Source organism: Oncorhynchus mykiss, chromosome 17, assembly GCF_013265735.2.
Source record: "Oncorhynchus mykiss isolate Arlee chromosome 17, USDA_OmykA_1.1, whole genome shotgun sequence".
Classification (NCBI taxonomy): Eukaryota; Metazoa; Chordata; class Actinopteri; order Salmoniformes; family Salmonidae; genus Oncorhynchus; species Oncorhynchus mykiss.
Window position 1 is genome coordinate 29,354,112 of NC_048581.1, and position 17,766 is coordinate 29,371,877.

Here is a 17,766-nt window from a genome sequence, read left to right on the forward strand (position 1 = left end):
AGTGTCCATGGCTAAATGTCAGTGTCCATGGCTAAATGTCCGTGTCCATGGCTAAATGTCCGTGTCCATGGCTAAATGTCCGTGTCCATGGCTAAATGTCCGTGTCCATGGCTAAATGTCAGTGTCCATGGCTAAATGTCAGTGTCCATGGCTAAATGTCCGTGTCCATGGCTAAATGTCCGTGTCCATGGCTAAATGTCCGTGTCCATGGCTAAATGTCCGTGTCCATGGCTAAATGTCAGTGATAAATTCATGAGGGCAGTGTGCATGTGTTAGGCAGAAGACAGTGAGTGTGTGTGTGTGTGTTTGGTTTTGATCGTGTGTGTGTGTGTGAGTGTTTTGCGCCGGAGAGGTGTTTTGCGTGTGTGTGCATGTGTGGATAGGAACCCGACTTGAGGTGGGAGTGAGTGATGTGTGTGGGCTGTGACTAACACAGGAGAGTGGGAAGGTATGGATGGCACAGAGCTGACTTATGGACACACATCGTGGGAGAGGAAGACGGAGGGTTATTGGACAGCTGAAAAGAAAAGCATTAACACCCAGAGCTGCATCGCTCTGAGGTGAACAGCTAAACAGTTGGACACAGCAAACCGAAAACATCAATGAAACAGAACATTTAGTCTCAACAGAAGTTAGACAGTATGAGACATGTCAGAGTGAGATTTAGTAAATTGAACTAAATGTAAACATTAGTGTTCTGAGTATAACAGTAAATACGTCAGTTAAACCGAAACATCTCCAATGCCAAAGTGGCCAGACCCTGACCTGAGGTAGCCGGCTGAGGTAGCCGGCTGAGGTAGCAGGGGGGGCTGGGTCGTCTCCAGGCGCTGCAGGGCCTCCAGCAGATAGGGAGTCTCCCTGAAGGCCAGGAACCCTGAGATGTAGGGGGCGGTCAGGGTCACCATCTGACTGTCCTCATACAGCAGCTGGTAGTGGACACAGGGAACAGACAGCAGAGAACACCGGTATAAACGTATGCCTGTGTTATATCTAATGCAGTGCCTTCAGAAAGTATTCATCCTCCTAAACATATTCCACATGTTGTGGTGTTACAACCTGAATTCAAAATAATAATAATAATTCTCACCCATCTACACACAACACCCCATAATGACAAATTGAAAACATGTTATTAAATCAAATTTTATTTGTCACATACACATGGTTAGCAGATGTTAATGCGAGTGTAGCGAAATGATTGTGCTTCTCGTTCCGACAACGCAGTAATAACCAACGAGTAATCTAACTAACAATTCCACAACTACTACCTTGTGCACACAAGTGTAAAGGGATGAAGAATATGTACATAAAGATATATGAATGAGTAATGGTACAGAGCGGCATAGGCAAGATGCAGTAGATGATATAGAGTACAGTATATACATATGAGATGAGTATGTTGGATATGTAAACATTATATTAAGTGGCATTGTTTAAAGTGGCTAGTGATACATTTTTTACATCAATTTCCATTATTAAAGTGGCTGGAGTTGAGTCAGTATGCTGGCAGCAGCCACTCACTGTTAGTGGTGGCTGTTTAACAGTCTGATGGCCTTGAGATATACTGAAAAACAGCTTCTCTCGGTCCCAGCTTTGATGCACCTGTACTGACCTCACCTTCTGGATGATAGCGGGGTGAACAGACAGTGGCTCGGGTGGTTGTTGTCCTTGATGATCTTTATGGCCTTCCTGTGTCATCGCGTGGTGTAGGTGTCCTGAGGGCAGGTAGTTTGCCCCCGGTGATGCGTTGTGCAGACCTCACTACCCTCTGGAGAGCCTTACGGTTGTGGGCGTAGCAGTTGCCGTACCAGGTGGTGATAGAGCCCGACAGGATGCTCTCGATTTAGCATCTGTAAAAGTCTGAGTGCTTTTGGTGACAAGCCAAATTTCTTCAGCCTCCTGAAGTTGAAATACAGAAATATCTAATTTCCTTAAGTATTCACACCCAATACTTTGTTGAAGCAAACAATTCTTCAAGCGCTTAAATTGGATGTTGATCATTGCTAGACAACCATTTTCAGTTCACATGGGATGATTACACTGAACAACAAAATAAAGGAAATATTGAATGATCCCAAATGATCCATCGCATCTCCCAAAAACCTTTACAATATACATCTGTAAAATGATAACCAAAGCTTTAGTTTATAGACTGTCTTTAGAGGTCGACCGATTAAGATTTTTCAACACCGATGCCGATTATTGAAGGACCACCAAAAAAGGCCGATACCGATTAAATCGCCTGATTTTTTAAAAGTGTATTTGTAATAATGACAATTACGACAGTACTGAATGAACACTTATTTTAATTTAATATAATGCATCAATAAATTAATATAATACATCAATAAATATCAATTTAGCCTCAAATAAATAATGAAACATTGACAATTTGGTTTAAATAATGCAAAAACAAAGTTTTGGAGAAGAAAGTAAAAGTGCAATATGTGCCATGTGAAAAAGCTAACGTTTAAGTTCCTTGCTCAGAACATGAGAACATATGAAAGTTGGTGGTTCCTTTTAACATGAGACTTCAATATTCCAAGGTAAGAGGTTTTAGGTTGTAGTTATTATAGGAATTATGAAGCATCAACTATTTCTCTTAAAACCATTTGTATTTCATATACCTTTGACATTGGATGTTCTTATAGGCACTTTAGTATTGCCAGTTTAACAGTATAGCTGCCCTCCCTCTCCTCACCCCTAACTGGGCTCGAACCAGGAACACATCGACAACAGCCACCCTCGAAGCAGCGTTACCCATCACTCCACAAAATACGCGGTCCTTGCAGAGCAAGGAGAACAACTACTCCAAGTCTCAGAGCAAGTGACGTTTGAAACGCTATTAGCGCACACCCCGCTAACTAGCTAGCCATTTCACATCGGTTACACCAGCCTAATCTTGGGAGTTGATAAGCTTGAAGTCATAAACAGCTCAATGCTTGAAGCATTGCGGAGAGCTGCTGGCAAAACGCATGAAAGTGCTGTTTGAATGAATGCTCACGAGCCTGCTGCTGCCTACCATCGCTCAGTCAGACTGCTCTATCAAATATCAAATCATAGACTTAATTATAATATACAGAAATACGAGCCTTTGGTCATTAATATGGTAGAATCCAGAAACTATCATTTTGAAAACAAAACCTTTATTATTTCAGTGAAATACGGAACCCTATATTCAACGGCCCAAACTGTTGCATTTACCCTGACTCTGCGTGCAATGAACGCAAGAGAAATGACACAATTTCACCTGGTTAATATTGCCTGCTAACCTGGATTTCCTTTAGATAAATATGCAGGCTTAAAAATATATACTTCTGTGTATTGATTTTAAGAAAGGCATTGATATTTATGGTTAGGTACAGTCGTGCAACGATTGTGCTTTTTTCGCAAATGCGCTTTTGTTAAATCATCTCCCATTTGGCGAAGTTTGCCCTCTTTGTTAGGAAGAAATAGTCTTCACACAGTTCGCAACGAGCCAGGCGGCCCAAACTGCTGCATATACCCTGACTCTGTTGCAAGAGAAGTGACAATTCACCTAGTTAAAATAAATTCACGTTAGCAGGCAATATTAACTATATATGCAGGTTTAAAAATATTTACTTGTGTATTGATTTTAAGAAAGGTATTGATGTTTATGGTTAGGAAAACGGAGCAACCACAGTCCTTTTTCCGCGAATGCGCACCGCATCGATTATATGCAACGCAGGACACGCTAGATTAAACTAGTAATATCATCAACCATTGATTGTTTTTTACAAGATATAAGTTTAATGCTAGCTTGGCTTCTTACTGCATTCGCGTAAGGCAGGCAGGCTCCTTGTGGAGTGCAATGAGAGGCAGGCAGGTGGTTAGAGCGTTGGACTAGTTAACTGTAAGGTTGCAAGATTGAATCCCCGAGCTGACAAGGTAAAAAATCTGTCGTTTTGCCCCTGAACAAGGCAGTTAACCCACCGTTCCTAGGCCGTCATAAAAATAAGAATGTGTTCTTAACTTGCCTAGTCAAAAAAAGGTGTTTATTTTTTTAAATTTTAATTATTTATATATATAATTGTTTTTAAATCGGCCAGATTGGTGTCCAAAAATACAGATTTCCGGTTGTTATGAAAACTTGAAAATCGGCCCTAATTAATCGGCCATTCCAATTAATCAGTCGACCTCTAGTTGTCTTCCTCCCAGGCATCCATGTCCTCTCCCTGGATCTCCTCAATGTCCACGTCTTGAACATCAGACTGAGGCCTCATCTTCACTGTCACTTTCCAACCTTTTTGAGGATGGCTTGTTGTCAGGCTCAAAAAGCCTCAAATTTGCCCCGATGGCCACCAATTTTTCAACCCAGACAGTGTAGTAGTGTGGGCTCAATAGCATCGCATTAGTGTGCAAGATCTTGAGAATCAGATGTACATGTGATGGAAGAATGCACTGTGCATGCAAAGGGTTGCAATTCAATTTAATTGGGGATAGTTTAACCAAAATATGCCACAAGACCTAGAATTGCCTCATGTGTATCCCACAAAAAAGGTTCACTGTTATAAGCATAACAGTTGTTAGGCTTATTATTAAGCATAACAACTGTTATAAGGTTCACTGTCATAAGCACAAATCTAAATATACGTTATATTTCAGATTCTTCAAAGTAGCCACCCTTTGCATTGATGAAAGTTTTGCACACGCTTGGCATTCTCTCAACCAGCTTCATGAGGTACACATGGAATGCATTTCAATTAACAGGTGTGCCGTGTTAAAAGTTCATTTGTGGAATTTCTTTCCTTAATGTGTTTGAGACAATCAGATGTGTTGTGACAAGGTAGGGTGGTATACAGAAGACAGCCATATTTGGTAAAAGACCAAGTCCATTTTATGGCAAGAACAGCTCAAATAAGCAAAGAGAAACTACTTTACATCATTACTTTAAGACATGAAGGTCAGTCAATGCAGTCGCAAAAACCATCAAGCGCTATGATGAAACTGGCTCTCATGAGGACAGGAAAGGAAGACCAAGAGTTACCTCTGCTGCAGAGGATAAGTTCATTAGAGTTACCAGCCTCAGAAATTGCAGCCCAAATTAATGCTTCAGAGTTCAAGTAACAGACACGTCTCAACATAAACTGTTCAGAGGAGACTGAGTGAATCAGGCCTTCATGGTCCAATTGAAACCACTACTAAAGGACACAAATTCTAAGAAGAGAGTAGCTTGGGCAAGAAACACGATCAATGGACATTAGACCGGTGGAAATCTGTCCTTTGGTCTGATGAGTCCAAATCAGAGATTTTTCGGTTCCAACCGCCGTGTCTTTGTGAGACGCAGAGTAGGTGAACGGATGATCTCAGCAGGAGTGGTTCCCACCGTGAAGCATGGAGGAGGTGGTGTGGTGGTGTGGGGATTCTTTGCTGGTGACACTGTCTGATTTATTTAGAATTCAAGGCACACTTAACCAGGTTGGCTACCACAGCATTCTGCAGCGATACATCATCCAATCTGCTTAGCGCTTAGTGGGACTATCATTTGTTCTTCAACAGGACAATGACCCAAAACACACCTCCAGGCTGTGTAAGGGCTATTTGACCAAGGAGAGTGATGGAGTGTTGCATCAGATGACCTGGCCTCCACAATCACCCAACCTCAACCCAATTGAGATGGTTTGGGATCAGTTGGACCGCAGAGTGAAGGAAAAGCAGCCAACAAGTGCTCAGCATATGTGGGAACTCCTTCAAGACTGTTGGAAAAGCATTTATCAAGAAGCTGGTTGAGAGAATGCCAAGAGTGTGCAAAGCTGTCATCAAGGCAAAGGGTAGCTACTTTGAAAAATCTAAAATCTAAAATCTATTTAGATTTGTTTAACACTGTCATGGTTATTACATGATTCCATATGTATTATTTCATAGTGTTGATGTATTCACTATTATTCCACAATGTAGAAAATTGAAAAAAATAACAAAAACCCTTGAATGAGTAGATGTGTCCAAACTTTTGACTGGTACTATATAAACAAAGAAAGAGAAACGCTTGTGCACAGCAGTGTGTCTAGGTCCAGGTGCTGTTTTTTTCAGAAACAAGCATTAAAAAACAAGAGTATATACAGTACCACACCCTGAAAAAAGATAGGTGACCGACCTTGACTTAAGTGCTTACAATCAGTTCAAATATGAAAAGTAAATAAGGACTAAATTCAGGGTCGGTCACCTGTCTTTTTTTCAGTGTGCGGGTTTTCCTTTTTATAAATATGTAATTTCACAGAACTATCCCTTTAAAGCCGCACTGATTCTGGTGCAAAACATAATGTCTCTGTTGGTCTTGTGAGGTAGAGACCTGAGTCTGTGTTTCGAAGTCAATACTGTACTGCATACTCATTGTCAAAAGGGGATGTGATTGATCAAATGTTATTTCCCTCTCGTGTGTGTGTGGTCTTTCTAGATGTCTCAGGAGGGCCTTTTGTTTAACCCAGAATATCTTTCCACTGACCTGCACAACTCTCGCTACAGTGTTCTGACTTACCTATTTTGACAAAGTTGGCTCCAAAGTAAAACATTGTGTTAATCATTGAACAGAGATCTATATCTTGGTCCCCAGTGATGGATCCATTGGAGCTGACGGTATCTATCTGAAGTCGATGACAAAGTCTTTGGGATTTTTCCTCATTCTTTTGCGACTTGTCATGTTACACAGGGTGAGTTATTTTTTTAAATTAAAAATAACATTTAGTGTTTAAGTCTACCAAAAGGTTTATAGATGGTCCTGAGTCCTGGAATTTAGTTACCCTGCTTTAGTAAGAACATTATGATACAATAACAATTATCGGAATATACAGTATATATTTTTTTGAATATTAATGTCATCTTAGGGGTGATTTTTTTTTAATTAGGCATTTTAATTGACGCTGTAATGCAATAAATAATGCAAATATTAATTAATTGATGGAGGCGTTTTGGTGTATTTGATATGTCCCCAGGGAAGACATGTGGAGAGAGTTAGTCTGTGTTGTTTTTGGAAATTCCATCATCAGAGTCATTCTTGAATTACGGTGGCTTTTGGGCATGGGGGGGGGGCCTTAATAAGCATCTCAACAATAGATGGGCTTGATAAAATTCCATTATATAATTTGTGCAAACAATCCTTCAAAAACACAGAGAGGATACATTTCTTCTGAAATTCGTCAGAGAACAAAATACTGACGTTGATGTACTTTCAAAGATTGAAGAATGTATGTGTGGTTTGGTAAGAGCAATGTTTGAGGATAAAGAACTCATAAAAAGCCTTGTGGAAGTGAGGAATGACATGGTGCTCACAGATCTGGGTGGGGAAGTCTTGCTGACGCATTATATTAGATTGCCTTTAGTTTACAGCGCTCGTTGGACCACAGCTGGTATGGCACATTTTGCTCTTTCTCCCTCACCAGTTATTTGTTCCAATTTTTAGATCAGGTTTATCGGAAGATATGAATCTCTTACAGAGGCTCAGAAATATGTTTTTATGGCATTATGGTTAACCAGGAAATTATAGAGTTCAATATATACTATGATGAGCTTTGAGATAAATACTTTGGCCGAGATATTCATTATTACACATTGCTTCGTTCAGCTGACCTATGGTTGATTCGCTCCGATTTTGTTTTCGGGTCTCCACATCCAATTGTGCCAAACATCGTACACATTGATGGCTTCTACTGTAAGCCTGTTCAACCGCTCTCAAAAGAGCTAGAAGAGTTTGTTCAGAGCTCTGGAGAACATGGGGTCATTATAATGTAGTTAGGATCCTTAGTCAGTCTTACAAGGGAGGTATCTACTGAAATTGCTTCTGCCTTTTCCCAACGCCTCAGAAAGTCATGTGGGGACATGTTAGTGACAAACCCTCCATTTCGGGTAACAATACCCTCCTGGTAAAATGGCTGGCTCAGTCTGCCCTCCTTGGTCATGACAAGATCAGAGCATTTGTGTGGGGTTACAAATGTGGTCAAGGAGGCCATTTACCATGGTGTTGGGTTTGTCACTGTTCCAAGACCAATTTGACCATCTTCTCCAGCTGGAGGAGAGAGGAGGAGCCAAGGTTTTAGACATTGGCAGTTTCAATAGAGGGATCTTCCGTCAGGGCTTGCAGGACGTTCTCCACAATGGGGCCTACAAGTTCAACATGCAGAAGCACTCTAGACTGCAAGGAGACTATTCCATGAAGCCACTGGACAAGGCCGTCTACTGGATCGAGTTCGTCATGAGACACAAAGAAGCTGCTGACTTGCGCTCGGAGTCCCACAGGATGCCACGACACAGCTACCACTCAGTGGATGTCTCCTCCTGCCTAATGCAGCTATAGTAAAATACTGTTGCTGCAGGTTGTGTTGGAAAATACAAATGTATCATCATATTGTACTCATAAGTAAAAGTTATTATTTCTGAGAGCTTCAAGTATTTGTGACTAACTTGTCGGGAAATGGGTATCACACAAGTGTATATTTTGTTTAAGAAATTGTGTTGATTTATTTCACATAGTTCTATCGAGTCAATTTGATTTGATTGAGAAGGAGTCGGAGAACTCCTGCTAAAATGCCCGTCCTTGTCAGAATTTTAATTTAGTATTTTACTATCTTCTACGTTAATTGTCATGTGACTGTCACATAAATTACTATGATTCAGAAAATTACTCAGATATTCATCCTTGGATATTCAAAACTATTTTAACTTCAAGCAACCAATTTGTAAAAATTCATTGTGGCTCTTGGCTATTCTGAAATTGTTTGGACGGATGATGCAAAAACCACTGTGTTGTGAATTAATCCAGTAAAAACCAATGGGAGAGACTCTGGGTAAATGATTGTGTCTGCCCTGACTGGGGGACATTTAATTAGTCTTAGTATAATAAGATTACAACAAAATTGGTCCATATATCAACAAAACAAGCTGGCAAATATCATTAATTATGATGGGTTGTGTTACAGAATGTGTTGACAGCCCTTGATGGAGAATTAGGGTCGGGTCCAATAGAGGGACTGGAACGGTTAAGAATGAAAAATAGAGGCAATGAAAAGTTGAGGCAAGACTCATGGTCACAAACTGCTAGGATGACTGAACAGACATGGCCTGTGTGTCCATACCTTCAAGTCACTTCCTTTCCTTGTCTCCTTTCTTTGATCCACACTAATACAGAAGAGCTATTCAGGTGAAATACAAAAAGAACACCATCTTTCTTTCATCTAGTATGCTCAAACAGTGCCTATGAGTCAAGAGGAGAAAAGGAAACCACTTTATAGCATTAAGATGCAGCCCATGGTTAGCATTAGTGTAGAAATGGTCTGTTCGGGCTTTATAGCATTAAAATGCAGCCAATGGTTAGAATTTGCATAGAAATGGTCCAAGTCAGTGCCTTACCTCTAGGTCTGGGTAGCGGAGCACCACTAGCTGGGCACAGACGTTGACGTCATCTCCTTCGATGAACGACAGGTCCACTCCTCCAACCCGGTGAAGTCTGGACTTCTCTGCCAATCCTCTGTGTCCTCCTCCACCACCTGCTGCCTCCGGCTGGCCTGTTCACTAGGAGAGAGAGAGGAGAGGGAGCAAAAACAACAAAGGGTTAGGGCCAAGGGGGAGAGGTTGGGAGAACATTTGGACCGGCCAACAGATGATGAAGACTTCTACTAGTAATGAGGCATTCTACAGCACCGGTCCCCTTACACCATCTGCTTGGCTTCTACATCTCTAGTGTCAGACACAAATCTACCAAGGAGGCGGCGCTGGGAAAAGGGACATGATACCATTATCAGTGACGGTCACAATAGATTCACAAGTCAACTGCTGAGAGAGAGATAGCTGATACTGGCAGCATTCCAGGGTTACTGTTGGCAGGAAACTTCTCTCTTGCAGAAAGGTCTCACCTCACCTGCCCAGTTGCTGTGTCCCTCAGCTGGTGTCATAGGGTAACTTACTACTGTTCTCCCAAGACAACCCTACCTGAACCTCACAAGGGCTATCCAGTATCGAACAAGAATAACTAGGCCTACATTCAGACCTTTTACATGGTTATGTGGTTGATATGTGATATTCAACCATAGGGTTTAAAATACCAACTTGTGCAGGGCTGGCTCCAAGCCAGAAACTCAGTCTGGGTCTCAACTTACTGTTGAGAGCTAGAATAGTAGAATACACAAGGTGCAATTTATACATTTGGTTGAGCATCAGCAGTTTTTCTCTTGTTCTGTCCGTCACCCAGGGGCGCTGACCTCCAGGAGGCCCCCTTTGATTTTGTTAGTCACTCTCACTCAGTTATCATTAACATGGCATAAGTCATGTAGGAAATGAGCTTTAAAACTGAAAAAATGGTCCCCCTTGTAAACTGAGTAAATGTGGATATTGAATTGACCACTTCAACATGGTTTTGTGGTACAGTCGATGCCACTGTCTCACTACACTACAATCAGACGGGGAAATCAGATTTACATTTTTATGATACCTATAATTGTAAACCAGGTGGTTCAGCCCTGAACGCTGATTAGCTGAAATCACTGTTTACTGTTCTAATATCGTTGGTAACCAGTTTATAATAGCAATAAAGCACCTTGGGGATTGTGGTATCTGGCCAACATATGCATCGTTTTCCTACCAACAGGTTTCTGTGCCAATGCACCACACACAACCAATAAGCAATGCAGAACTGCATACCGATTATCGACTTCATCTTGGTTTACGTTTTCAACACTAGTCAAATAGAGTACGTCAACCTCGACAAACACAATAGATCCCTCCCTACTCAGTATCAACGGCTTGGCTTGACAATCTATGAATGTCATTACATTTGTGGGTGTTTTGTATCAAATGTCTCTTGCCATTGATTGAATGGCCAGTGTGCAGTTTGGATGCTGGAATTATATTTGAGTGGAGTGGATGAACGTGCGCAGGTAGGTTACATGAGACTTTTGACGTAGACTAATCAGATTAAAACATCGTGACTAGTTATGTTTGACACACAAAGAAAGGTAATACATTTTAAAAGTTAAGTGACAAATATGTCGGCTATATTGAAGCCTTGGGTTCTAGATCGAGGAATATCCGCTCGGGTCGGAAAGGAGGCAGAACGCGCGTTAAATTTCGCTGAATAACAAGGCCTGCTGGGAGTATAGGGCTATGTGACTTCACTATATAGAAATACTTCGGGGAATGATGATCTGCAACAGACAGTGCATCAGTATCAGAAGTAAAAATGCAGCCGGACTGTCCTGTACTGCCTTTCTAGATTTTATCATCTGAGAGTAGACCCACAATTGATCCAAATGGAATTAAACATTCAAATAACAGGGCTTTTGCCCCATTATTTCAATTGCATGTTCACTCCAATTTACAGTCTATAGTAGAACTGTACTGACTTGAAAACAATAATGTCCCTAAGACTATACAAATTGAATGAACTGTATAACGGATAAAACATTTTGAAATGTAAAGCGAGCCAGCAAAAAAACAACAATCATAATGTTAGAATGTTATTAAACTTGCACCCCAATAATACTAAACAACCTGTGTACAACACCTAGCAACCTCACCAAGAGACTTTAGTCTTTTGGTATTGTAGCGAACAGTGGAGCAGGGAATTACAACTCAGATCGCTGGCGTGAAAGACAAACATCGTGCTAAAAGGGTTAACCCAGTTGCTGGGAATTGTAACGTGGCTCATATAGTGAGGTTTGCTACACTGCCCCCTCCATACTTGAAGGCACGTCGCTGTGCTTCGACAACTCAGCCACCTAGCACATCCGAACCGTGCGTTCCCTCCATCCCACTTCTAACAATGTTTCTTAAACGGAAGCAAACGGGGATAAACATATTTGAATTTGTCCAACAAACTCTTGCAACTGTTGGACTAATGATTAAATCCAATATAAGCTTGATACAGGCAAGAGTGCGCAAGGGGCAGTATTGAATGTCACTGTCACCTCAAATGTATCTCTCGGCCTGTGTGCACCTACGTTAACTTTCATTCATAGGCTAGGTTGTAGCAACATCATGATGGGTATAGGGACCATTTGAGCATAAAGTAGTTGCCTCAAACATATCGCTTGTTACATTGAACTGAGTGAATGGAATTTGAATGACATTCATCCAATATGCTTTAATAGAAAAATAAAGTCATGCTTAGGAAAAGAAAATCATCCTCTCCCATCTTGAACGGCACTGACCGTCAATGCTCCATGTGCCAGACAACTGCTCTGCCTCTTGTAATGTCTGGCTTGATTTATACTAACTAGCTAGAAAGCACTGTAGCTACCAAGAGGCTGGCAAATGATGTGAGCTTGCTAGATAGCTAGCTGTCACACCTGTCTGTGGTGTTCTACAATCTGACACAGGTGAGGTGGAGCAGCGCGTGCTCCTTTTCACTGCGAGTAGCTGTGGAATACAGTTGACATATAGCCATTCTATTTCTTCTTGAGGAAGAATACACATGTAGTTATTCGAAATGAACAAGCAAAAGTGTCAAATTATTGCAGCGAAGATATTCTTTGTGTGTACCACTGACGTTCAAAAATAACGTTTGTACCACAGACAGGAGAAACTCGAGACACTTCACAGGGGCTATAAATCTGAAACATTCGTTTTCTTATCACCAAATATGGAAGTACAGTCGCGTCGCGGGTAGTGGAAGAGGATGGAACTAGGTGAAACTGGGCCGAATTCTCTCTTCTTTCGAAACATCTGCTCTCAATACATTTATGTTCGCAAAACTATAATATGTTACGAACACAGTGCACTAAGTTTTATAGACTTGGTGCTTTGCCTAAGTTTAAAAAGGAGTGCAACGTCGAATTGAGTTTGTGCACACACGCACTTCAGAGGAGGCGTTCCCTAACGAAAATATGCAAATACATGCCACAACGCCCCAATAGGATCTCGCTAGCTCGTGCCTGGCTTTGCCCACTGCTGCTATTGCCCCCACTGTAAACGAGACAGTGTCTTGGGTTAGTTATAAATATCGTTGGTCGTACCTTGTGTTGTTTCGTGACATCTCTCCATGTGGGCAGACCAGAGGCGGAACCAAACAGCGCTTGCCGCGTTCAGAACATCTGGAAACTCGGAAATTTCCGACTTCAGTGCTTTCGAGACAGCTGGAAACTGGTGAAAAAACGAACTCCAACGGGGAAATTTGTTTTGAATGATCATTCAAGTTGGAATTCCAAGTCGGAAACTCGGGCATCTTTCTCGAGCTCCGGCTTTTTGTCTTAAACACCAAGTGTCACTAAAAAGTTCACATTTAGCAGTTCCATTGCAGTGGCACTTGTACTGTATTTCAAACACAACTGAGACAGACTCATAAAATATGCATTGTACAAAATGTGCAGTTAAAATCCTAAATCCTAACTGTTCAAATTTTAACTTGTCTTGCAACTGCTCGGCCTCCGACCACAAGGCACTACAGAGGGTCGTGCGTATGGCCCAGTACATCACTGGGGCCAAGCTTCCTGCCATCCAGGACCTCTATACCAGGCGGTGTCAGAGGAAGGCCCTAAAAATTGTCAAAGACTCCAGGCACCCTAGTCAGACTGTTCTCTCTGCTACCGCACGGCAAACATTACCGGAGCGCCAAGTCTAGGTCCAAAAGGCTTCTGAACAGCTTCTACCCCCAAGCCATGAGACTCCTGAACAGCTAATCAAAATGGCTACCCAGACGCTTCTTTTACACTGCAGCTACTCTGTTATCTATGCAGTCACTTTAACTCTACCTACATGTACATATTACCTTGACTAACATGTACCCCCACACATGGACTCTGTACCGGTACCCCCTGTATATAGCCTCACTATTTTTATTTTACTGTTGCTCTTTATTTGTATTTTTTTGCTTAAGCAAGCATGTCACTGTAAGGGTCACTACACCGGTTGTAATCGGCATGTGACAAATAAAATGTTGATTAGACTGTGCATATTCTGTTTGATATTTGATGATTGCCACCTACTGGGCATTAGGCAGTAGTACCTTGGACAGCTCCTCAATACCCATACAGTAATGAACTATTTTCATGTTGCCAAGAAAGCACTTTCAAATGAGATTTTAGGCTTCAAACAGTATATTAATGCATACTATCTGTTTGTAATTCAGAGACCATCTTCCATTCCAGTCTAAAAACCCCAGCTTGCATGTAATCCCGTCCATCCATTGGTTCACCTATTCAACCACTCAATGTTCAACTCTTTCTGCTTATCATTTTGCCTGAGATAGCTCAAGTCACCTACATACAGATAACAAAATGCATCCACATTGACAGTCAAATAGAGTTTAAACTAAGATTGCTGCGTGCATTGCAGGTTGAAGCCGGATCAAAAGTAGAAAGATATATGTTACACAAACAGGACAACTTTTAATTCTCATAATTCAAGTTTAATGGTTTGAAAAATTGGAAAGGCGCTATTTTATATTAATTTGAAGTTCTTTCTTTAAACATAATTATGAATTTCAAGGGAAATAAAGATATGCAACATTATCGTTGTCTTACAGGGAGGGAGGCTAGATGAGAGAAATGGAGAAATCAGGATATGGTTGGTGACAAACAAGACAGAAATAGCCCTCATATGTAAATGAGTTAAGTAAAAGTGAAGGTTGACAAGTAGAGCAAAGCAGGTTACATAGCAGATACATTTCAGTAGTAGCAGTGACATTATGTTGAGGTCAGTTGAAACTGAAAGGTAACTGAAGACATCAAGTCTTCACAACAGTGAGCCACTTCTAAAGCACTGTTCCAACTCAGCTAAAGGGAAAATCTAACATCGTCTCCTCTCACACGCATGTCGTGTTCAAAGAGGACTGGAACCTTTCTCTAAAGCTTGGTGAACCGTTGAGCACGTTACACATTGTGTTGATATTATGCTACACATTGTGGACATTGAGTTTCCTTTGATAGAGAGCTGGAAAGTAGGAAACTACGCTAGTCTCTCTCTAGACATGCTTCAAGGTTAAAATGAGTACAGAAGACAATAAGTACAACTATACATCCTCAGTCCTGACATGGGTGACACCCTTACAGACATTTAGTTACTCATTATTCCATTCATTCAATAACTTAATGAGTTTGTTCTGAACAGCTCTCGTTCTGAGCGGGTCCTTTCCTCAGTGAGCAAAGCATTTCATGCTATTCCAGTTAGACACACACTGTAGACTGTTCACTTTGACCTTGGGTTTTCGTTATCATCGTTAAAAAAGTAGCATCTCAAAAAGCTGTTAAAAACAGACGTGCTGCTCGCCTGATTGGCCGATAATCCTTGAAGTGAGATCCAACGCCCCATCAACAAACACGTCGTTGGCCCTCTTAACGTCAAGCAGCAGCATGGTGACTTGTCTTGAGAGCCTCAGCTTGTAATGCAAGGCAAAAGCTTATCAAACCTTTGAAACAGCCGACAGTAATCTGTAGAGAAGTTCAATATCTCTTTTGTGAGCTTGAAGCTCACAAAATATCCCCTAAAAACACTCGAAAATAGTTTGACAAAAAACAAACAAACATGGAAACTATAAGACGGAACAGTTTTTTGTCGTCGTCTTTGGTGCTTTAGAAGCACAAGGTGGCTGTCCAGAACATTATTTGCATGGGTACATTGCATTACAATGGAAACATCCTCCACTTCGCTCAGTCGAGGCAAAGGGGGTGTCCCCTAACCAAGCAGATATATTTATTATACACATGGTTAGTTACAAAGGCTAAAATGGTGCTAACAAATGGCTCATGAGTAGTTACTATGGTAACTCCTAAACTAAAATCAACCATATCCCAATATGAACATGCAGCAACCCACTTCACTTTCAATGAAAACTAACAATCCAACCAGCACTAGCCCAAGTACATGTATGCATCAATAGATTTCCATGAATGGCGCAGTAGCAAATGATAAGCTTCACCACAAAAAACATTCACTTCCTCCCCCTCTATATCTACCCCTCTATAAAGAATAGCAGTTTGACCTAGACCTGTGACCCTGACAGTTCGGGGCATTCCATTGGCTAGCAAAAGCTCACCTGACCATCAGTAGCACATTCAAACCAATGACCACAACCACACCTAGCTACGGGTCAGGTTCATTCCTGCAGACAGGGACAGATGGGAAACACTCATTTTGGGGTGGAATCCATTCAAATTCAAGTCACAGTAATTGAAATTCAAGAATTTAAACGTAATCATTGGTTAAGTGTCTTGAGCCCAAAAGAGACTGGTAGATGTGTAGATGAATTTGCAAACACATTCAAAATGTGTCAATTCAAATTTAAAAAATAACCTCTGGCAATTTCTTTTGGCTATTTCTCCAAATGAAAGTTCAGCTAAATTAAATGTCTGTCTGTCCATCTAGTCACCCGGGAACTGGAAGGTCACCTATACATTGCACACATAGCACCCATGAGGAAAAACCTCCATACATCAAATTTTCATGGTAAATAGAAATGTAATTATTTCAATAGTTGATATTTGAACTCTGCTTATTGCTTCTAAACGATACCTCGCTACGGCTTTACCCCCAATCCTTACATATAAACAATTCACCAGGTAGAGACCAACCCCACTGGTGATATGGCAAATACTGTGTTTCTCTGCATGTCATTGCAGGTGTGTTTATGGTTTGTGTCTATATGCGTGTGTCTTCCTATGTTTGAGCATGTTTTGTCTGCAGGTAACAGCGCATCCCGTTTCTTCAACCTATAAAAAGTGTCCATGTTCTTATGTAACAGCGCATCCAGTATCACCAATACCTTGGAAGTGTGCACGTGTGTGTAAAGTCTTCACATATGTATCGACGCATCCCGTTTTTATCCAGTCCCACAGCTCCTTAAATGAGTGTGACAATTGCTTGAACTGGCATTGCGCTCCATGGGTGCGACACTTCCCACACCTACCAAAGTCTCAGCAAGCAGAAAACGTTCTGCCAACGTTCTGTTCAGCAGCCCAGGAGAAAGCTGGGAAGAACTATACATGGACTGCTGCAAGAAAATAGGAGCCCTTTAAATCACAAGTCTTTGTTTTTTTGGACATTTTCTTTCTCCTCTGTTGTGCAAGCATGCTTCAGATCCACATTGTGACTGACTAATAGTAGTACAGGTTTGAGGTGGTTAGGGAGGAAAGTGTGGACTGTGAAGGCTGGAGGAGCTGGGACTTGTAGTTCAGCAGAGGGAGAATTGTAAGTCCTTGGCAGGAGATGTAGTCCTCTACCTGGAGATCATGGAGCTGGACTGGGAGTGGTTAGAGGAGGAGGTAGCGTGGCTGAGCTGGGAGAAACCACTGTGACTCGACTCCAAACTGGTCATAGAGCCCCTGAGAGAAAAAAGGTTAGATTTTATTTAAATGTATTGTTGGCCGAACTAAGGTTTTAGAACTACATACTAAATGGGCTTAAAAATCAGACCTGGGTGCAAGTACTATTTGAAATCTTTCAATTACTTTGAGCGTTTGCATTAGGAGTGACCAGTGGGAGGGGTTTGCACCTGTGGGACTCGTTTATTGGTTATATTGCAGCAGGAACGCTCAATCAAGCACAGCTGAAGTATAAACAAAAAAAAAATGTTCTCTTGTCACATAGGAAACAATTTCAAATAGTATTTGATCCCTGGTCTGGTATTAATGATGCCCAGCTCAAGCTCCTGTTTTGTCAAGTCTAGTGCCGAATAGTGTAGATCATGCAGCAAGTCAAACCAAACGGAGGTGAATCCACTCTGTGTGACATTCATTTAGCATACTGCACTAAATAGGTTGTACTTCTAACCCACGGGGACTAAAACATGGCCTCTCATGCTTCAGTGATAGTTTTGAGGGGCACGAA

The 17,766-nt window shown here is 41.4% G+C and overlaps 1 protein-coding gene and 1 pseudogene across 5 annotated transcripts in view; both read right to left on the reverse strand.

Annotated features, from left to right (window-relative positions):
* Nucleotides 1-9,902, reverse strand: part of LOC110495134 — a 28,008-nt pseudogene extending 18,106 nt beyond the window's left edge.
* Nucleotides 9,903-14,328: 4,426 nt separating this feature from the next.
* Nucleotides 14,329-17,766, reverse strand: part of LOC110493663 (SEC14-like protein 1) — a 53,889-nt gene continuing 50,451 nt past the window's right edge. For all 5 annotated transcript variants that reach the window (XM_036949660.1, XM_036949656.1, XM_036949658.1 and 2 more), the window contains one exon: nt 14,329-17,261. In XM_036949660.1, the coding sequence (XP_036805555.1) occupies nt 17,156-17,261 (106 nt within the window). In that variant the 3' untranslated portion in view covers nt 14,329-17,155. The remainder of the gene's footprint in view (nt 17,262-17,766) is intronic.